Here is a 22504-nt window from a genome sequence, read left to right as displayed (position 1 = left end):
CCCCTGCTGGAATGGAATGCAGAGGCTTTAACTGGCAATCCTTGGAACGAAAAAGAACCACAGCATCTCCAAGTTAACATTGCAGAACTTTATACTGCACTTCATACACTTCAGATCATAACTTTGACACCATCATCTGGGGGTGAGTGATGCAAATACAAATATCAAATCTGAAATTAAAACAAACAAAAAGTTTATTGGAAGGTTTGGAAAACGGCTCTGTGAAAGACCAACATGTCCAGGACACAATGAAATGATAAAGCATATAAAAAGGTCACAGTCCCTCAGCTATCCAATTAAAGCAAACATTTATGGCCCAACCATTTTACTTCCCAAGGCTGAGAAAGGAAATGGGGTTGAAAGACTAAATCAATAGCACCAACACATGGTGGGGCACAGCCCCCGTGGGTCCCAGCCTGTGCCTGTTACAACCAAGCAGGTTAAAGTGAAGCCAATCTTCACCTGACAAGACCCAGGAGAGCTGAGGAGCTCAAAACAAGGAAACACCATCAAGCAATTCTTTGTACATTCCATCGATGCAAACAACAGAAGCAAGCCAGAAACACCACAAAGAGTTCCTGCGGGACAAGGAATCCTCACGGAAGGGGTTACGGATGGCAGCTCCATTTGGAACACCCAACTTCACTCACTTCATGGGTACTTTGTCTGTGCAACAGAGACATGTGCAAGAGAGGTGAAGGAGGAGATGCAGAGGTGTTGCAGGGGGGAACCAAGCATCACTTGGCTGCCAGGCAGCAGAGGGTTACACTGCCTTCCGATGGTACTCGGGAGGAGCTACTTCATAGTCGCTGGCGCTGAACAGTGCCGAGGAGTTCTTGGCTAAATACCTGGGGAAAGGGTGAGAGGATGAAGTTACCTCCTTGGAGACACACAACCCATGGAGTCAGAGAATGGTTGGGTTGGAAGGGACCTTCAAGCTTATCTAGTTCCAACCCTGCTGCTGTAGGCAGGGACCCCTCCTACTAGACCAGGTTGCTCAAAGCCTCATTCAACCACACCACCGTATTTTTGAAACCCCTTCAGGGACGGGGACTCCACCACTGCCCTGGGCAGCCTGGGACAGCCCTTCACAACCCTTTCCATGAAGAAACTGTTCCTCAGGTCCAACCTAAACCTCCCCTGGGGCAACCTGAGGCTGTTTTCTCTTGTCCTGTCACTTGTTACTTAGTTGAACACACCAACCCATCTCTCTACACCCTTCTTTCAGGGAGTTGTAGAGAGCCAGGAGGTCTCCTCTCAGCCTCCTTTTCTATAGGCTCAACAACCCCAGGTCCCTCAGCTGCTCCTCACCAGCCCTGTTCTCCAGACCCTTCACCAGCTTCATTGCTCTTCTCTTGACCCAGTCCAGCCTCTCAACATCCTTCTAGGAGTGAGGGGCCCAAAACTGAACCCAGTGTTTGAGATGCACCCTCCCCAGTGCTGAGAGCAGGACTTTCTGCTCACAGACTTTGGAAGTACTTACTTTAAGAAGTCATGCAAATAGTTTAAGAGCAAAGCCAGACTCTTCTCATCCAGAGGAGTGTAAGCAAGCATAGCTCCAATCCGAACTGTTGCAGAAGAAAAAGCATTTGTCAGTTCCAAACAGCTCTACTTAGTAGTTAAGGTCAGTTTAGAACCTCACAGCAGCATGTAAGACAGCCCAGGAATCTGCTCTAAGATAGAAGTTCACCTAAATTAACTAGACTTGGGAAAAAAACCATTTCCATTCCAAATCCCTGAGCAGTTCTGAGCATTCTGGGGACATGGATTAAGGACAGAATGCCACCGCATTTCACAGAGCTCACCAAAATCCTGCAGCTGGCACCCACTGACAGCCAGGAGAGGAAAAGGAAGTGTTTGCACACTTCCGACTGCTCTTCATCCATCTCTGGAGGTCAAACTCACCAAACAACCTCAGCAGGTGTGGAGCACCATAGACTTGAGACATTGGAGCATCTGGGTGATCTGCTAAGATCTCAGCATACTGGGGCCTCTCAAACTTGTACAGCAGTTGAGTTCCCAGCATGACATTGAAGTATTCTTTAATCCCAGCCACCACTTCGTTGACTGCATACTCCCTGGTGAGGAGAGAACACATTGTGAGTCTTGTTCTAGTGACCAGATGGACACAAGGATGAGGCTTGGCTTGGGGAGTCCACCAAAAGCACAAAGTTTTTAGAAGCCTTCAGATTGGACAAGGAAATTTGGAGACCTTCAAGTGCAGAACCACAGAGAGTGATGAACTTCAAGACCTCCTCGTTGTGAGGTCAGTAACAAGTCAGGCACACCGAGAAAAGCCTTACCTGTAGTTATCTACTCACAGTTAACTCAAAGCAGTTCTTTCAAAGCACCAGGCATTATTTAGTGAGACACTTACCAGCTCTTGGGTGCTCAAGGTTAACCCCCACTCAAACCAGTTTAAAAAGTACCATAAAGCAAGCAGACAGAATTCCTGCTGATTGGAAGTGGACAATCCTCCAACCTTTCAGGCAACTGACCCTTCCTAACTCAGCCTCTCAAATTCCTGCAGGCCTCCCACTTCACAACTAACTGAGGAGTAACTGTGTAGCAATTAGCAGTGACTCTGCACATCTAAGAAGCAAAACCTTACTCCACCCTGCAAACAAATTTAGGACAGACATTAGGGCAGTGACACAAAAGAATGTTTAAAACACCCTGAGGAGTCAACAAGCTTCCTCTTGAGTGGATGAGAAGATCTTCACATTTCTAGTTTCTCTCCCTCTCAAAAAGGAAAGAAGAACAAACACACCTTGTTTGTCAGGGTTGGACTGCTGAGGCAATTAAGAAAAATCTTCAAAGTAATTAACTTTGTCCATCAGATCCTTCTGAAGGTCATCACCTACCTCCTGTCCTTCTCCATGGAGTCCACCCAGACACTAATACTTTGCTCACCTGCAAGGTGGCTGTCCTGATAGCTTGTTCAGCAAGTGCCACTGAATTTATTCACCCAGCCTGAGTTAGAATGGAGGGGTGGGGAACTGCTCCCTTCTATCAGATTCCTCTGGGAAAAGGCTTAGGGAAAGTGGGGGAAGCAGAAATGATGTGAGTGACAATCTTATACAGCTGGGGGGTTGGACCTGATGACCTCTAAAGGTCCCTTCCAGCCCCATGCATTCTGTGATTCTGTGATCTTCTAAGCAGGGCCTGTAGTGACAGGACAAGGGGTGATGGTTTGAACTAAAAGAGGGAGATTCAGACTGGAGAAAAGGGAGAAATGTTTGACACTGAGGGTGGCAAGACCCTGGCCCAGCTTGCCCAGAGAGGAGGGAGCTGCCCCATCCCTGGACCCATTGCAGGTCAGGTTGTTTGGGGCTCTCAGCAACCTGCTCTAGTTGCAGATGTCCCTGCTGACCTCAGGGGGTTGGACAGGATGAGCTTGAAAGGTCCCTTCCCACCCAAACCACACCATGATTCTCTGGTACTACCCAAAAAGCAGCACTGCATTCTTGAACCACCTCCCTGAAGACTTCAGAACTCTTCCATCACCTTGGTCTTGGCACACGAAGCTGGACACAGGGCTGGGACATGTTTTCACAACCTTCCTAAATTTTCCACTAGATCCAAGTCCAAGAACAACAGCAGAAGTTCATTTCAGGTTTGATATGGTTGCTACTTACTTGTTATCAGTATTTCCTCGGGATTTTTTGTAGTTTGCATAATCCTCCAAAATGGAGTCAACATTTTTCTTGGCAGGAAGATAGAAGAGCTGCACAAGAAGCAGAACCAGACCAATACAAAGTTGTCTAGTTGATGGAGACATTTAGATCTGCATCTGCTAAGTTTAAATCAACAGACATAAGGACACTGCCAGGTTAAAATCAACAGGTTAAGACACTAAGTGTTATTCAAGGAACACCCAACTCTCTTTTACCCAACTGCTAACAGCAGCTACAGCCATGGTTCCACATCTGCTGCTCAACAGCAACCTGATGATGAACTGCTGAAGTTCAAGAGCCAAACTGTCCACTGCAAACCACTCACACGCCCCTGCAGACACCTCCACACCAAGCCACACAGCAGATACAAAAGCAACAGTGATCCTTTCGCCTGTTCTTCTGTCTGCTGCTCCTCTGGCACCCACAGCTCAGCACCTGGCACTACTACTGCTGTGAAGCAAATATACCTGCCATGAGGTTTTGCTGCCTGCAGAGTCTGAGGAACCTCAGCAGGTCTCTCAGGAGCTACCAGAATGGAAGCCAAATACTTCCAGCCATGATTCATCAAGGATTACCTTCCATTTTCCACAGACACTAGGTCAGTTGTATACAGCAAGGCTCAGCAGCAGAGCAAATCCAGGTACTTGAGGCTCATTTTCTGAGGCAAGGGCCCCACTTCACTTAGCTGTTTTCTTCTCAAGAGCACTCTGGTCTGAGGACATTCAGGAGGAAACACCCCTAATTCTGCAGAATTGGGGTCAGAGTACACATAGCAGTGTTTGAGCACCTTTATTAGTGATGCAGGATTAAGATTTGTATTCACCAAGGGAGGTCAGCCTCCTCCATGTAGGATTTGCACACGTCTAAAATCACACAATCATTTCGGCTGGAAAAGACCTTGAAGATTTAGTCCAACCACTCTCTAACTCTACCAAGTCTGGTGACAAACCATGTCCCTCAGCACCACATCTCTGCCTCTTTCAAACACCCCCAGGGATGGGGATTCAACCACCTCCCTGGGCAGCCTGTTCCACTCTTTGAGGACCCTTTCAGTGAAGGTGGTTTTCTTTTCCCTTAATGCTGTGTGGATGTGGTGCTTGGGGATATGGCTTAGTGGGGGACTTGGTAGAGCAGAGTTAAGAGTTGGAGTCAATCTTGAAGGTCTCCTCTAAATGATTCTGTGTCTGGGACTGCAGGGACAGAGAGAGGACCTGAATCACAGTAAGTTCCAGCATGCAGCCTATCCAACAACAAGAAGTTTTCAGTATTATTTTTCCATGCTTCTTGCTGATTTCAGGTGCAGTTTCATCCAATTATTATTGAATTATGTTAATGAATTGTATTAATTAATCTGTATTAATGAATCATGGCTTAAGTCAAAGTGTTTGAGTCTTTAAAAATAGAAAGGATCCTTTTCTTTCCATTTCTAGTTAAATGCAACTAGATTTTAACTATCACCTAGAAAGGTTGGAGCAGACAATCCTTGGGGACCCTTCCAACTTGAAATTCTGTGATAAATCAGGAAGCTTTATATGGCTCCAGCCTGGCAGAGGTTAAAAAATCTCCATCTTAAGCAGCAGCTTTCTGTTAGAGCTGGAGAACAACTCAAGACACTTGTGGAACTTGGCAACAAGTGACTGCAAAAGCAAAGCAGGAAGGAGCTGAGGGAAAAAGAGGCATCATCTGTGACATTCCTACAGACCAATCCTCCATCAGCTAAGTAGAAACACACCAGCAGCACAGAGTTAACACCACAGAGCTTAAAGAAGTTTAAATTATTTGCTCTTCTGGCTGGTGCTTGATGAGATCATCAAGTCTAGTCCACAAATTTACACACAACTCTGCTGAGCCACCAGCAATCCAGCTCCAATGAGAACTGCCAAGTAAGCCACCAAGCTGCTGTCAAACTCTGCAAGAGATTTCACCACCCTGTGCTTGGAGAAATATGAAAATGTAGTTTTAGTGGCCTCACCCATGGCAAGGTTGTTCTTGTGATCAATTACCTGCTTTTGCCTGGTGATCAGGTCCCAGTCATCTACCAGCCACGGTTTCAGCTCTTCTGGGATTTTCACCTTGACTTCAACTCTGTTCATAAATGTTTCTTCCTGAACCAAAGAGAAGCCAGGCTAATTAAATCTCTCAGACAACTGCCCAAGCTAACAGTCCCCTCTTCTCCTCATTTTCACAACTGAAACACAGCCCTGCACTGAGGAATTACTGGAGTAACTCCTAAAGGCTCCAGAGGGAACAAGGAAACAGCTTCTATTTCCAAGGCCACTTGGGAAGCTGAATTTTGCATGTTGCCCCATTTCCCACTGCAGGCCAAAGCATTGCTGTCTGTTTCCCAGCACAGCAACCTTCCCCTTTGCTATCCAAGCCCCTGGGGAAGGATCAGGAGTACATACACTCTCCACAGTTGGATCTACTCGAGCCCTCTTCTTCCTTGGAGGCTGAGGAGTCTCACTGGTACTGCTCCCTTCTCCAATTCCTGGAGCTGTACAGAAAGAGACACACTGCTTAATAAATCATGGATTCATCTGGCTGGAAAAGACCTTAAGTCAGTAAGAAACATCAGTAAAAGAAGGATTTACAAGTAAGACCCAGACTGCTCTCAGCTCACCTCTTCACTTCTATTTTCCTTGAGTCTGTTTTAAGTATTACTTGTATTCTGTAACCACCTAAACTTAGCTGATGATGGAGGTTCCTGCATTAAACCCAAACTGCTAAGTCAGTCTCTGTAATATTCTTCAGAAGGACTTTGGGAATCAGCAGCTCAGCTCTACAATGTGTCTCCATCTCCATAAGAAAACCTAAGTTTGACTCATGAAATGATTCCAACAGATCTGTGGAGACATCATTTTGCTTTTCATTTTCAAGAGGTCAAAAGCTGGGCAGGCTGAAACAAGCAGTTTGTGTACAAACCATTCCTCCTGACCAAGAGGAAGAAACATCTGAAGTCCACAAGGAACAACACCAAGGGACTTCAGGAAGCTTAGCTGAAGCAGATTTAAGGTCTCATTCCAGCTAAGAGTCCACTAAGGATATCCATTTACACACAAAATAAAGACATACTTACTTTTCTGCTTGTTCTTTTTTGTTTTCCTGCAAGAAGAACACAAATTATTGCAAATATAAAGATAATTCTACTTAAAGAATCCAAAGTAGGAAGCCAGGGGAAAAAAAAAAAAAATTGTCCACTAAAGATCACAATGAGCAAATACTCAGTGGCCTCTGGACTACTTAAAGGCACAGAAAACAATGTCAGATAAGATTTTGCATCACAATTCTGATATTACAACATTTTTTTTTTTCATTTAAGGGGTTAGAATTCACCATTTTGAGGGGGGAAAAATCACTAAAAGCATGCAAAGAACACGAGTATTTGAAACCAGAACTGACTGACAGTTTGGCAAGTAACAGCTACAAGATGTTTCACACTTTCCAAGTGCTGTTGGAAAACCAGACTAGATCTGTAGGTGGTTTATGTCTCTGTTTCAGGGATCACTCAGATTATGGGACAAGGAAACAGAAGTGCTGGGAATGATCAGACAAATCTCACTCAAATGAGTTAAACTCCAGTAAAGTATTGGAAAAAAAAAAAAGAAAAATAAAAAAACCAGAGTTTTACTTCTACAGTAGAGAGGGAAGTTTAAATTCTATCCATGAAGCTGCACGGACTGCTTACAATCCATCATCAGCTTGTAGGGGAGGGACTTTTTAGGGTGTCAAGTAGTGATAGGACATGGGGGAATGGAGCAAAAATAGAAATGGGTAGATTCAGGTTGGATGTTAGGAAGAAATTCTTCACCACCATGAGGGTGATGAGACACTGGAACAGGTTGCCCAGGGAGGTGCTGGAAGCCTCATCCCTGGATGTTTTTAAGGCCAGGCTGGATGTGGCTCTGAGCAACCTGCTGTAGTGTGAGGTGTCCCTGCCCATGGCAGGGGGGTTGGGACTGGATGATCCTTGAGGTTCCTTCCAACCCTAAGAACTCTATGATTACACTTGCCACTTATTACAAACATTTGGAATGTACTAAACAGCCTTGTCTCTGATACTTATCTTTACTGCTTTTAACTCACACATTTTTGTAAAGTCTCTATCCTTAGCCCTCATTTTTAGTCTAAATGGGGCAGCTCTTCAAATGCTAAAGACCCCTGAAGAAATACAATGAAGAGGACATGTAAGTATCCAGACAGGCCAGGAGTATCCCTGACAAAACTCAACTGTCCTAACAAGGTGTTTGTGTCATTGTTTGACCTTTGCCTATGTTTGTAATTAGCTAAGTTTTATTTACTAACCATTTGCAGGGCATTTGAATTCAAAGCACTATCAGCCACATTTGAAATTTGCTCACTATTAAATAGGAGTTAAACCTCAAAAAAAAAAAAAAAGCAGGTTGTGTGGATAAAGCTCTTTATCAGCACAAATTATTTCTTTTGGAAATTCACCACTATCTCAAGTGACTCTTGCTTTGAACTGGGTTTATCAGGGTCAGGAAGTAGGCAGAGTTCCTAGGAAGGTCTGAAGATAGGAAGAGGCTTTTTTCCCAAGCTCTAACTCAAATAAGCATTAGGCTTAAACTGTGGGCAGAAGAAAGATCATCTCTCTCCAGCAAGAAGGAAGAGCTGCCAAGTTAAATCACTGATAATGGATTGGTGTACTGAAGAGAAAGTCTTTTCTTCCAAACCTGGAGTAAACAAGAAGGAACAGGGAGTTCTTTCCAGAATTAAAAATCACAAGATAAAAACAATGTTAAGCATTAGCCTAGAAGCACAGCCCCAAAACTGGGATAGGCAACATAAAGTACTTAAAGAACCAGTGCAGCTGAGGCAGCAAACTCCATCTGTTAGTGGAGCACAAAGTCTAGCATGATGTACTCTAAGCAGGTGCTTGTGCTCTCCCACCTCATTCCTTCTATTTCAAGTCACACACCTCTGCTTCCACTCAAAGCAGCTGGTTGCAAAGTCTAAAAGACAGATCCCAGTCAGGGAGCAAACAAAGAGCTGCAAACAGGAGCACTTGGCAGGCCTGGAATAATGTTTTCCACCTGAAGGCAGCTGTGCAAGGGGAAGAGGTGCTGCTGTGATCAGCAACTGAAGCATGCAGCACATTCCAAACCCAGGAGAGGAGTGCAGGATCTGTCTCAGAGGCTGCAGCCTGCCCTACTGGCAGAGATAAGCAGCACATCTTAGATAAGAGTCCAAGCAGACTCTCATTTTGGGGCACAGAGCTGAAGAACACCAGGTGTGCTCCTCACAATGGCAGATAAGGACAAAGGGAATGCAAGTCCTGAAAGGCTACAAAAAGCTGAAACCTATCTAAGAGAGGTTAAAATCCACCCCTTTGTGTCACTTCAGGACTACATCATGACCAGCAAGCTCTGTACTGCTGTCCAGAAGCAACACAACAGCTTTCACTGACTCCTCTATACAGCAAGCACAGCCCAGCTGCTATTCTTCACTCTGCTTCCTCACTGAAAGTTGACAAGAAAACTAAAAAAACTAAAAAGCAGGAGGGAAGGTTCAGAGAAGCTTCTGTGGAAAGAGTTGACTCAGGGACAAGGTGCTGAAGACCTGGCAGTTCAAACTTAGAAGGATGTAGCTCACTGGAGTCAGACATGGGACAGTGATCAGTCCTGATAAGCAGCTCACCCAGAAGGGAAATAAGCAGCCCATGCCACAAGAGCCTAACACTGAGCTTCCAGTCTCAGCATCCAAAGCAAGACTGTGTTCATGATCAAAGGGTGAGACTAAAGAGGATGCCAGAGGAGCAACAGATTGAAAGGCTGCACTTCACCTTGCCACAGACAGTTATCAGAAGACAAACAGTCAAATATCTGTCAGAGAACAGCAGTGCCACCTCGAGAAGCCAGCAACCTTTGCACAAGAGTTGGTGTTAAGGCTCAAACTGGCTTCTGGGACATGTCTAGAGACCTGTCAGTAGAAAATAAAAACAGGTTAGAAAATAGAATTCACAGGCAAATGACACCAGGAAGAAAACAAGACCTTGGAAAGTTTACTCACTCCATAACAGTTAGGAGTTCATGACCAGGCAGATAAAAAAAAAAATGTTATGGGCAGTAGCAAGCATTTTACTGTCCCCAGACTCCATGTGCCTTTGGAAGGGACTTGGAGATCTGTTAAATCTCCCTGTAACAGCTGGTTAAGGTATGAGCAGCAGCTCCTATGTAGCTCCCACCTGGTCTCAGGCAGGAGTTCAACATCAAGTGTCAGAAAAAGGAGATGAGGCAGCAGTTCAGTGGTGGAACAGCTGTAACTGAGCTTTTGGAAACCAAAAAGTCTCTCCTGACACAAGGTGTGTAGTAACAAAGAGGAAAGGAGAATCTGCTGTGTTTGCTCAGGCAACCTGACCTTAGAAGGCACACAAACTAGAAGGTCCAGAGGACTAAGAACAGGTGGTTGTGTACAACAGCTTCTCTACCAGGAGTAACCAGGCAGATAAAGGCTTTCTCCAGCTGACAACTGAGGGGAAGTGTTGCAGAGGTACAACTAGTGATTAAAAAAAAAAAAAAAAAATCAAGCTTGAAGAACTTCCATCAAGAAGTTCTTCGTTGCACTTGATTCAAATTCCTCAATACTTCCATGCCAATACCTGAAGGGAAGCCACAGGAAGGCTGGAGAGGGATTTTCATAAGGGTGTCTAGCAACAGGGGGAATGGATTGAAGGTGAAGGAGATTAGGTTGAGACTGCACCTTGAGAGGAATTTCTTCAGTATGAGAATGGTGAGACTTTGGAATGGGTTGGCCAGAGAGGTTGTGGATTTTCCCCCTCCCTAGAGGTGCTCAAGGCCAGGCTGGATGAGGCCTTGAGCAATAAAGTTGAGAGGCATCCTTGCCCATGGCAGAATGGTTGGAGTAGATGATCTCTAAGGTCACTTCCAACCTAGGCCATTCTATGATTCAAATCAACAATCAATCTTGCCTCCAACAGATGAAACAGACCAAAGCCCCAAAGCAGCAGACATTAAAAACACAGGAGGAGTCACCCTCTTTCCTTCCCTCTTCAGAATGGAGCTGAGAACAGGCTGCCACGAGATGATGTGGATGCCACATGTCCAAAGGGTTCAGAAGCTGTCAGATAAATATAAGCCAGTCCTACACAGGGCTATTAAACCCATCACAGGGATACAGCCTCCAGCTCTCAGATCCCTTAATTATAGGCTGCTGGAAGTTGAAAGGGTATTTGGGGGAAAGCATCATTCTGGATTTGACTCACTTGATTATGCCTAAGCACATGTGACTGGGGACCATTAGAGAGCAGAAGAGGTGAGGAAAAAACCTTCAGTGTGAGCTGGTGTAGCCATTCCAGTGTCATTCCTGCCCTGGACAACCAGCATGTAGGCAGCATTCATCTGCTGCTTGACCTTTAGAGGACTGGAGGTAGCTCCTGAGAGCTACCAGCTGCTCCAAAGACAGCAGGAGATGCAGAGGAGACATGCAGCAGGAGCAGACACTTTTGAGTAATACATTCAGATTAAGAACAAGACTCCTGTTGGAAGTAAAAACAACTCCCACATTGAGAGACTGTTTTGAGAGCATCTCTGATGAGACTGCTTGTATATAGATCATGTAAAAACAGAAACCACTCTCAGGTTTGTTATTGGGTGTCTAATCTCCCCACCAGAACACTCTCAGTTGTCCTTACTGTCCAGGCACCCCTTCACTCTGACTGTTCACTGATTTATTTGCAAGTTAATCCTGTGAGGCCCATCAAAGGTAGCCTAAACTCTAAGAAGCTGGAAATTCAGCAGAACTTTGTCTAAAACCCTCTGGAGAAGCCAGAAGCTGCAGAGCTGTCTTTCATTTCTGGCAGCCTGCTCTAACTGTACAAATATTTTTCTATGATAGCTTCTAGTTATCATAAGATAAATATTTTACAACTGTATACATCCTGCATTTCATGCATCTTTATTTGATCAAATGTGGCTTACAAACAGCCTCAGCAGCTTTTTGAACCTGTGGCTGCAGTTTACAGAAACAGACTGAGGACAACAAAATATTGGACATCCAGAGGCAAGTTGAAACCTTGCATTTCTAACACCACTATCACAGCAGCCTCACCCCCAAGACTCATAGCAACCAGGGATGTTTGTTATCAACCTGCTGGCACAGGTTGTCCAGGGAAGTTTTGGATTCAAAGCCAGGTTGTATGGAGCCTTGAGCAACCTGGTCCAGTGGAAGGTGTCCCTTGACCATGGCAGGGGGGTTGGAACTAGATCATCTTTAAGGTCTGTTCCAACCCAAACCATTCTATGAAACTATGAATTTCTAACACCATTATCACAGCAGCCCCAAGACTTACAGAACCCAGTGATGCTTTGTTCTCAGTTTCCATGGAAGCAGAACCCCAGGCTGCATGTAGACCAACTTGTGTGACCTTTCAGAAACAGCCAGTTTCCAAAGCCTGAAGTCAGTTGTCCTCCACTTCTTTTTAAAGAGTGGGACACTGAGTGTGTTTCACTACTCACTGTCCCCTATCCCAACCAAAAAGGGGAACATTGCAGAGAAACTATCAACTGGCAGGTCCACATGGGCTTGAACACACAAAATAAACCCAAAGGGATACGGTGCAGCGCTTGTAATGAACAACACTGCTCCCAGCTGCTCAAGCTGAGGACTTTTAGGAGTGTCTGCAAGCAATCTAGGCAAGCAAGGAGATGGGGATTTCAGGATGACCATCCTGGTTTGACAATCCATCCTTAACTCACCGCGTCGATATTGTAGGGGTCTCCAAACAGCAAACTGTATGCGCTCCATCTCGTCTGAAAAATCTAGGCACAATGGGGGTTGAGTTAAGGAGAGAATGTCAGACCTTGTCTTTAGCCTTCAACAGAATCTAGTTAAGAGTCAGCAATTTACCTTTTCATTCTTTTTTTTTTTTTTTTACTGAACATTCCTGGAGGAGAATGTTGTGCTTATAGATTATTTCCTTTCCATTATTGTTTGGCTAGCTGAAGGATAATTTTCACAATCTGTTACCTCTTCCTTAGGTTCCATCCTCCAAGAATGCTGCAAAAGGTAAATTTTGAGGCCCAAAGAGTGTTATCCTTTTAGTTTCTCCCCCTCCCCACCAGCAACCACCTTAAAAGATTTAGCACAAGCCAGAAATTTCAGGCTGGAACTGTATTTTGAAATGGTTTGTTTGGTTTTTTTTTTCAGAAGCCATGTTGCCTTTAGCTGTAAGAGGATGTGAGTAGCAGTAGTTTGGGTGAACATACCAGAATCATAACCCTCCTAGGGTAAAGCAAAGTATTTCCTCTCCCTCAGCCACCAAATAGGAAAAGAAAAAAAAAAAGGGGAGAATTTGCTGAAAGTGGCACAGGTCTAATTTAGAAGGATGAATCGGATGCTGGTAATGACTAGAGACTAGGAGCAAGATCAGTGCAATGAGCAGATGGGGCCCTGATATGACATTCCTTTTCCTTCTTTCCCTTTACAACTGAAAATCCACTATCAAGGAATTCATTTTTTCCCCCATCAACATGAGGCAGAAGTTTCAAAGAATGGCCTTACTGTCTGGGAAACACCCACCCATGCCTAGGAGAGCGATGACAGCACAAAGCTAAGCCACTCCTTTTCCCCCAGCTGGTTTCAACCAGAGAGTAAAGACAGACCTGGAAACATGCTTTCAAGCTCTGAGTTACACAGAGGTTGAAGATGAAGTCATTTCTGCTGTGAGAGTCTCCCTTGGATACAACATCATTAGGTGTGCTAGACAGGATTAAATCAACTTGGGTTCCAACCACAGGTTAAGAGAGAACTCAACCCACTGCAACCAGCCTGAGCTACTGAGGTGACTAAAGCTGATGGTATGGGGAACCTAATCCTTAAGTTACTGCTGGGATGTTCTCTGCAATGCAAACTGTAGACATTCACAACTGAGTCATCTCCACCTGGGTCAAATTTAGGCAGGACATTAAGCCTGCTCCCACTAAAATGCAAGAAGACTGAGGTGCAACAGCCCCTTAAGCAGCCGAATCAGCAGTGGTCATCATCCAGACCTGCCCTCATTACATTTCAATGGCATTCGTTTGAAAGTGTGTAAACAGGTGGGGTGGGTTTGGCTTTTTGTTTTGGTTTGCTTGGTTTTCCACCTTCAAGTGAAGGCCAAACAAGTCCAAAGACCAAACAAACCTCCCTGCCAGAGGCCCACCCTGAGCGGACAGACCACAATAAACCTGTGGAGTCAAAGCACCTCAGCAACAGCCCAATGGGAAGACACAGCATTATGGTCAGATCCAGAGGACTTCCTATTCCAGAGACCAAGAGCCAATCTATAGCCTTGGCTGGGCTTTGACTAGTCCCACTGCGAAATCTGCCTTCAGGATCCAGCCCAAAAAACCAACAACTGTGCCCATTCTCAAGCCAGTGAAGCATATTCCATAATAACAAGGCTGTCTGTAAATAAGAAGTGAAATCCGAGGCTGCTGCCAAATGCTGCTCTTGGGAGCTGGTGTCATTTCAGCAGCTTTCTCACGAGGACCATAATCACAAATGAAGTCAGAAGTTCAAAACACCTCATTAGTCATGGCCATCTTCATAATTAAGTGAAGCACTACCCCAAAGACTTGAGTTTCATGGCACACAAAAAGAGGAAAGCTGCACTGACTCCGTGAGACTCTAAACACCACACAAACCTATCCTGGAAAACAAAATGGATGGGATGAAAGCAATCTGACAGTAACATCCTGAAATGATTCATCTTTTCCTAAGAAATGTCTGAGCTTGCTTCTGGTCTCTTAAGATTCAAAACCATTTGCTAGCATATGGGGTTTGTTTCGTCAAAAAAGAGCAAAACAAAGACTAAGTGCAGCTTTTAGCCACTGGAGACAAAGAAGGCAAAGCATTTTTAAGGATTTCAACCAAAAGTGCTTGGAAGAACTGTAAAATTCTATAGAGAAACCCATTTCACCAAGATACCAGAGTGTTAGGAGGACTCACCACTTTTTGAGTGTCAGTTCACTAACTTCAGAGCACAAAACAAGTACAGAATTGTCTGCTCAGTACCTTGATTCACTGTGAAACACTGCACTATCTAAAGGCAGCTTGAATAAAGTACTTCAAAACAAAGGCCTTGTTCAGGTCACAAAAGTGAAACACAAACTTTGGTAGGGCTTGTGTCAGGAGTAGTTTGGCCTGCAGAACCACTCTAAGACAAAAAAATATTCTTTAGAGGTCAATAGTAAAACTGACAAGCAAAAGTTTGGGGAGCTTTTTGGGATGGGGTTTTTAGGGGTGGGTTTGTTTCTTCATTTGTTAGTTAAACAAAAAGCTTCTTACACTTCAACATTTTTCTGCTGCAGACCAGAAGTCTTCTTGCCCGGAGCAGCACCTCTCATCTTCCCCTCTGCATATTGTTCCCTTTATTAAATTGAAAAAAAAAAAATTAGAGTAAATAAGACTTTAATGGAAAAAAAAAAAAAGCAGCAGCTTGTTTTCCCTTCAAAGGAGCCCAGGTTATGCAAGACATTTAGAGAATGTCTAGTAAACAGAATCAGAGCACAGGATAGAATAGCTTAGAATAGAAATGGCTTTGCAAATCAGTGTGTCATGAGCAGGAACAAATCCAACTCAATATCAAGAAGATTAAGGCTTCTTCATAGAGTATGAACACCCATTTCCTCCCCCCTGCCTCCATCCTCCTTATTCTGAACCATGTGGAAGCAGCACATGGCTTGTGGAAAACAGAACAGCTTCTCCACAAAAGCATTTCTTTTCAAGATTAGCATTTGAAATCCAACTGTTTCGTAGGCATCCTGAAGCTGAGATCCTCACCACTTAACATACTTCAGGGATGCTTCCACCTAATTTCCACATCAAAGGATGTACCTGCAGCTAGTCAGGCTGCTTCTTCATTTCACCAAGCCACCTGTGCTCAAAACCTCAAGTCACCATTTTAAAGGTGAGTAGCAGTTTGCAGAGATCAGAACCCCTCTGAGCCAAAGACCTCAAGAAAAAAAATGAGCATATGAACACCTCCTGAGGGCTTTTGTTTACAGACTCACTAGCTTGCTTTGATAAAGGGTTGTTGGATGGAAGCCCTATAGAAATTGATTTACTGACAAGGTTTTGTAATACAAACACTTACTGGTTGGCCTTTTGAAGTTCTTTTTGTTTCTGCAAATTGGTATCCACGTATTTGAGCACTCTGCTTTCTGGAACCCATTCATCCCAGCTGAAAAAGATGACAGAGAAACCAAACCATCATTCCCAACCGTGAAAGAATTGCACTCCACACACAACAGGCAATTAAAAGCTTCACATAATTTGAGACTCAACTCTGCTTTTTTTGTATCAAGTCTGGCATAATTGAAAACGTGAATGGCCAAACTCATTTTTCCCCTGACTGAAGCTGTAAGGATTTGTCTAGGGAAGTGTAACCTTCAGTCATCTCCACAGAGGTTCCCAAACTTGAAGGCTGGGCAATTTAGGAGGGAGGGGACTGTCTTTAATTTAAAAGCATCATCTCAGGAAAACAACTTCTCTACACTTATGGGACACCTGTAGCCATAACTATATGACAGAGCAAGTTTCCTTTATCTATTCCAACATTGTATAGGTTAACAAATTCAGCAATAAGATCTTACTGTAAGAAGAAGAGCTCTGCTTTCTGTCTGTGAAGGAAACCAAGATGGCATGAATATTTGAAGAATCTGAACGATTTAAGAGAAGAGGTGTTGGGGGAATTGCCATTACCAGCAAGAACTCCACTTTGACAGAGTGGATTATCTGAGCAATCTGACAATTTCTTTCAAACAAAAACACATTAAAAGTGGCCAAGTCATACTGAATACGCAAGTTCTAGCTCTTTTTAGAGAAACAGTTAGGTCATTTTCATTTCATGGGAATAGCTGCCAGTCTTAGAGCATTAAGGTGACAAAACCAAACACTCCTATAGGGACAGAAAGTCCTCAGGAGTGTTAAGACTATGCGAGCTTAGCATCCAAGTGTTACAGAGAAACACATGTCCAGCTGCACATGTTCTAAGACTATGTTTTTAGGATAGTGCTTTGCTCAGATATTTAAAGCCACTTCTCTTACTCCTGGCCTGGACAGCTGCAAGAGACCTTCAAAAGAAGTGTGGTTTAACTGTATCACTTTCTGCTGCCTGATGGAGAAACTTTTTGGTATCCTAACCGTTGGTATTTGGAAACAAACCAACCAACCACCTTCAGAAGTCAAGCAATTAACAATTAACAAAGGACTCTCATTATAGATATTCAAATTAAGGAGTCATATTGCCCCATACTGTCTAAATCTTGCAGCAATGCCACTTTTAATGTACTTAATTGGCAGCTTGAAGGAAAAAAAACCCAAACAAACAAACAACCCCAAACAGTGCAAGCAAGAAAAGCAAGAGTCATGACATCACTTATGGCACCCTTCAGAAATAAACAAGGAGAGGAAGTATCAAACTTATGTTGCCTCATTAACTGACACCATAAGAGCCAGTTATGCTCCCTGCAACTGTCAAGTGTTTACAGCAAAACATTTGTCTGTCCATTCTGGGTGTGTGGATGCACTTAAAAAAGTTACATACTAAAACATGTTCAGCTTTTAGTCATGTCAGTGAGATCAAGACATGAGTGACTAAGAGCCTGCAGCACTGAACTGAAATAAAAAACAATCAGGGAAGTGCTCTCTGAACACCTTCTGCAGTCTGAAGAGGCAAGGAACAAAAACAAACCAAATCACATTCCCTAAATTCAAAGTCTAGTGGCAGAAGGATTCAATGAAAGGAAAAAGACAAGTGCATAAATGCAATCATGTCATGAAAGGCTTCACCTCTAATGGGCTCAGCATTTATTCCATGGAGCCTCCTTTGCTCTACAGCAATCTCTCACCTGCAATCCTGTTTTTGCAGAAGGTGAAGCCTCTCCTAACGTTAGGTTAAGTGAAACACAGGCTAAACCTGCTCCTGTGAAGGACTCAGATGAGCAGATATCTCAGGCAGCTGTGCTTCTCCAAAGCTTTGCTACCAAAAATGGTAGAAGAGTCAAGTACAGTGTGTATTTGAGTAGACAGCTCTGCTCCACCTCAGCAGGGCTTACCTCTCCTCTTCACAAGGAAGTTTTTGTGCTAGGTGTTTCTGCCAGGGAGGAATTACAGTAGCTATTTTCCAACTTGAACAAAAAGAAGCCTATGAACACTCCCACCAGTCTGCTGACACCCTAAGCTAGTTTGTCTACAGAACCAAAGCCCTGAAGGAAAGGTTAGTTAGGCAATGTTTTCTTTGTGGTACCAGAAACCATTGGTTTCTGCATCAAAATCAGTTCATTTCAGCAGCAATCTAATGGCAGTGCTAGTCCCTCAAGCTCATATTCAAACTGTCAAAGCTCACCTTTGCCCACAAAGGGAAATGAAGCAACTGCTTTCATTTCATACAATACTTACTTTTTATTCCAACCACTGTAATGGATAAAGTATTTCACTTGCTTGTCCTTTATGGCAACCTTTACACACTGGAAGAGAACAGAAAGTTCAGTCAGTGCCAGTGAGAACAAAGAGCTGAGTGAGTTTTGCTGGTTTAGCTTTTGAGTTGGAAGCATGCAGAGGTTTCCATGCAAGCAACTGAAACACCAGCAGCCATTTCAGGGCAGAAAGAAAGTTCTCTCCCATGTATGAATTTGGAAGGGCTGGGCAACCAAGCAACTCTCAGCTGTCCTCAGACACCTGAGGAAAAAGCAGCTTAGTGTGGCAGCAGAGACCTGCAACTGAAGCAGGAGGATACTCCTACTCCAAGCCAGTGCATGGTTTCTGCAGCTAAAACTACAGAAGAAAGAATGCCACCTCCTTTGGCACTTTAATCCAGCATCACCTTCTGCAGTGTTGTCCCATTTGAAGACCACCAGGTGTACACAGCTACCTACATCTCTGAGGAAACTCAGGCTGCAGCTAACCCACTGCTTCATGCATGAGCACCAGCACAGAATGACAAAGGTTGGAAGGGACCTCTGCTGCTCCATGGGCACAAATGGTTCCTGGTGTTTTGGGAGCACAATATCAGATCTTCAACACACAAGACCACTTGGCCTTCAGCAGTTGACCAAAACAGCTGCACAGGACCACTGGGGTTTCTGATTGTTTTTTCCTCTAATACAGAGCTCCAGGATTTAAAATGGGTTTCACATATCATCAGGCTTTTGTTCATTCTACTTTCAGTCCTTAAACCCACACAGTGAGGCAGACAAACTGATACCATTCCTTATTTTCTTGGGGAACAGTCAGCCACCTGCAGCAACCAGCCACACATACCTTGGCTTCATAAAGGAGAGGTCCATGAAAACAAAGCACTCGTTCACCTGAAACAAAGTGGCAGATAAACATCTTAGAAAGGTGCCATTTCTGCAAAAATGTGTCACCAAGGACAACACAGAATGACCCCAGTGCCAGCCTAGAGGGAAATGCAAAGGCAGGTCCTCGTGTGAGAAGCAGGCTGGGGTTTGAGGAGCAAATTCATTCCCAAAGGATCAGAGCTCCAATTATTTAGGCCATAAACAGATTGCTGAGGAGCTCCCTGAGGAGCACTCAAACAAGGGCAGCTGCATGCAAACCACATCCAAGCCTGCCAGAGTTCAGGACTGGTGACTTCAGCAAGCGATTGGCACCAAAACTGCTGTCCCTGCCCATACTTCCAGTCACTGCCAGCTTCAATTAGAGACACCCTTGCATCCCATTGTAAGGTGAGAACAGAGAACTCCTTCAAACCCTTGATTTGCAGATGCAGACACCAGGACACACTGGTTCAGTGCAAATGGACTTCCTCAGGCTCAGCATTCAGGCAGTAAGCAGCTAACACTGCCTGGCTGTAAGGCTTCTCTAGCCTTTGTGACACTGCATTTTGATTCAGAGCAGGAAATCAGCTCTCCTAGGAGGTGTCACCTCTGCATCTTCAGCTTCTGCCAAATCCAAGTGTTATTATTAAGTGCTCCCTTTCCTGCAGGAAGCACACCTGGTATTTTTAGATCAATGAAGTCAGGAAGAGAAAGACCCAAACATTGTTTCCCCCTCTGAAGAACGTCAAGTCTGTGCAACAGCAAGAAAAAACTGTCCAATTTGAGGGTTTTAAGTAGGAAGAGCTTGTTCTTCACTCTGAGGGTACTTTCCCCTCACAAGCAAAGTCTCATTGTGGTGGGAATCTAAAGGTACTTCACACAGGATATCTGAGTCCAGATGTTTCCTTCTTGAATGCTGCAGGACCTCACCTTTTTCAGAGACAAGCTAAATAATGCAACATACATCTCCAGGACATACAGGACAGAAGAACACTGTCACAGTCCCCAGGCAGTACACATCCATACATTTCTTGAACACACACCCAGGGATGGTGACTCCAACTCCCTGGGTAGCCTGTTCCAACACCTGACCACTCTTGCAGGAAAGAAATTTCTCCTGATATCCAAATACAACCTCCCCTGGCACAACTTCAGGCCATTTCCTCTTGTTCTATCACCTGATACTAAGGAATCTGACATCTGAGGCTTTCCTGTATTTGCTTTAGAAGATGCAGAGCACCTGAAGTACCTGAAACCCTTAATCCAGCTGCCTCAATACCAACCTCATTTCTCACTCCTGCATAAACATTTTAAGGGCTACCCATAACACAACATTTCCATTTTTCTAGCTCTTAAGAGGTTTTTCACAACAAATCCCATCTCCTTCTCACCCTCTGGTGTGTGAAAGATGCCAATAGGGATACATTCTCAGCCTCCCTCTCACCCTTTGACACTGCAATCCAAGCAATTTCCATTTGTGGTGCTGTGAAGGGCCACAATCAAGCATTTGAGGCCTGCAGAAAGCTTTACTCACAGCACTTGTCTTCCTTTTAATGTTACAGCTGAAATAAAAACACATTTAGGTAGTGGGAAAAGAAGCCTAAAAAATTTCAAGTTCTGTACTAAATTCAGGTTGCTCCTCCAGCTATGAACATGATTTCAGCCTGGAATTCTGCTTATGTTTCAGTTTCTGCAGTTCATTTGATTTCACATTAATTACTAGAATGTGAAAAGGTTAAAATCCTGATGCTCATAACATTGAACATATTCAAATCTTGATTATTTCTGCAGGGTTAGTAAAACCACTGGTACCATTAAGGCATGGCACAGAATGATGATGCACAATTGCACACATTCTGACACCAGCAGCCACAGAGAATATACAATTGTGGTGGTGTTGAAGCTTCTCAGACTGGCCAGCTTCCAGCTATGCTTCTGCTAACTGTGCCTTGAAGGATACATCAGAACTGGGTGGAAAATCCTGCTTAGAAGTCAAAGAGGAGAAAAAAGGTGAAGTGAATTTTCACTTACCACTGCCTAGTGTTTTCCTTTACATGTATGGGTGCCAACCACAACCATTATCTAAAAACCGTGATGTATGCAAAATAAATCTCACCAAAAGTATAATCCTAACCTTTATTCACCCAAAAAAAAAAAAAAAAAAAAAACCCAAAAAACAAAACCTGCTTTGTGGTAATTATGGATTCTAACACAGCAGCCAGCCACAGTCCAAGTGCTGCTTTGGGAGTTCTCCTGCATTAGGATCCCTAATTCAGATCCTTTCAGGGAAAGGTAAATAATAACCAGGTTTCAAACTCAAAATCCTGACAGCCTTATGAGATGTCAAAGCTTTAATGCCAATGAATGTCCACGCCTGCAAGAAAACGGGAGCAGACTTAGCATGACAGGGGACAGGAAGGCCTCATGTCCTATTGATAGGAAAGATGAGGAACAGGAAGAGAGACAAAGATGACAGGAATTAATTTTTTCCCCCCGACGTTTTCTCACGTTGTTAGGGCACTAGAAGCTAAAACCACCCACCGAGGGCTGACAAAACACCGAGTCCAGAGCTGGCCTGGCTGAGCCCTCGGCGAAGACCTGCCCCAGGGCCACAAGCACTCCTAGCCGCAGCACTGCAATTACCTCCTGCGCTCTCAGGGAGCTGGCCGAGGGCAGAGGCAGCCTGCAGCGAGGGCTGGCCCGCTGCAGGGTGACAGTTGGGACCTGTCAGCAGCCTCCTCTAGGGCCAGCCCGGGCCCGTCTGGCGCCGCCGCCGGTCCATATCTCGCAGCCTCACCGCACCTCGCACTGCGACTCTCCGACACCCCGGCGACATTTGCTCTTTTCCCCTCCTGTTAAACCATTTCCTTTGTCTCCTTCTGGCCCACCCACCGCCGCCTTCCACGGGAAAGGAACGGGCTGAAAGGCGGGTTGAGAGCCGGGATTTCGAGCGAGGGGAGAGGCGGTGACGGGAACCCCACCACCGGGGGCCGGCCTTAGGTCCCCAGAGCCGCCCAGGCCCAGCCTCTCACCTCGCTGAACTCCCCCCAAGGCCCCGCAAACGCACAGCCCCGCCGCCCGCTCCCGACCAGGCCTCAGCCCCCTGCACCTCTCCCGTCAGGCCCCTCCATACCCCCCGGCCAGCCGCCCCCAGCCGCACTCACCCTCCTGGAATTTGGGCTTGGGGTCCTGCTTGGGCGCCATTTATAAGTGGCTCTGCCTCCTCCCGCCCCCTCCCCGCGGGGGCCTCACTACCTCCGCCGCATTCTGCGCGGCCGGCACCAGCCCCTCCGGCTCCGCGCAGCCGCCGATAGCCACCACCGGCCTCACCCTCCCCCGCCCTCTCCCGCAGCACGCTGGGAATTGTAGTCTGCGGTGGGGTCAGCCCTCTTCCAGATCCCCCAGTGCTCCGAGGGGATGAAAGATGAGCTTGGATCTTTGTTGTCGGCTGCAAGGGACGGTAGTGGGGTGAAAATTATTTTTTTTTAAAAAGGATTTAAAAAAAAAAAAAATTAAAAAGAGGGGAAG

General features: G+C 45.0%; 1 protein-coding gene across 2 annotated transcripts; it reads right to left on the bottom strand.

Annotated features, from left to right (window-relative positions):
- Positions 1-204: 204 nt before the first annotated feature.
- On the bottom strand, positions 205-22243 carry MORF4L1 (mortality factor 4 like 1). Of its 2 annotated transcripts, XM_054388395.1 has the most exons (13): positions 22141-22243; positions 18957-19003; positions 18096-18163; positions 15790-15876; positions 14982-15062; positions 12410-12472; positions 6754-6779; positions 6083-6171; positions 5681-5782; positions 3639-3727; positions 1906-2078; positions 1484-1568; positions 205-848 (listed from the first exon to the last, which is right to left on the bottom strand). In XM_054388395.1, exons 1-13 carry the CDS (start codon positions 22178-22180, stop codon positions 764-766), a joined length of 1035 nt encoding a protein of 344 aa, XP_054244370.1. In that variant the 5' UTR covers positions 22181-22243; the 3' UTR covers positions 205-763. The 2 variants fall into 2 exon arrangements, with proteins under 2 accessions (XP_054244370.1, XP_054244371.1); XM_054388396.1 differs by lacking the exon at positions 12410-12472.
- Positions 22244-22504: the final 261 nt, after the last annotated feature.

The sequence above is a fragment of the Indicator indicator genome, chromosome 16 (assembly GCF_027791375.1).
Source record: "Indicator indicator isolate 239-I01 chromosome 16, UM_Iind_1.1, whole genome shotgun sequence".
Taxonomy (NCBI): domain Eukaryota; kingdom Metazoa; phylum Chordata; class Aves; order Piciformes; family Indicatoridae; genus Indicator; species Indicator indicator.
The sequence above is the reverse complement of the archived record's forward strand: the minus strand, read 5'-3'. Positions and strand labels throughout refer to the sequence as shown.

What these genes read in the sequence shown, in the direction of transcription:
- MORF4L1 (XM_054388395.1), bottom strand. Translation starts at nt 22,180, where the DNA reads ATGGCGCCCAAGCAGGACCCCAAGCCCAAATTCCAGGAGG. An exon ending in AAAAAAGAACAAGCAGAAAA is followed by an intron (nt 6,172 to 6,753) that starts GTAAGTATGTCT and finishes CTTTCTGTACAG; the next exon opens with CTCCAGGAATTGGAGAAGGG. An exon ending in TATTTGCATGACTTCTTAAA is followed by an intron (nt 849 to 1,483) that starts GTAAGTACTTCC and finishes CCCTTTCCCCAG; the next exon opens with GTATTTAGCCAAGAACTCCT.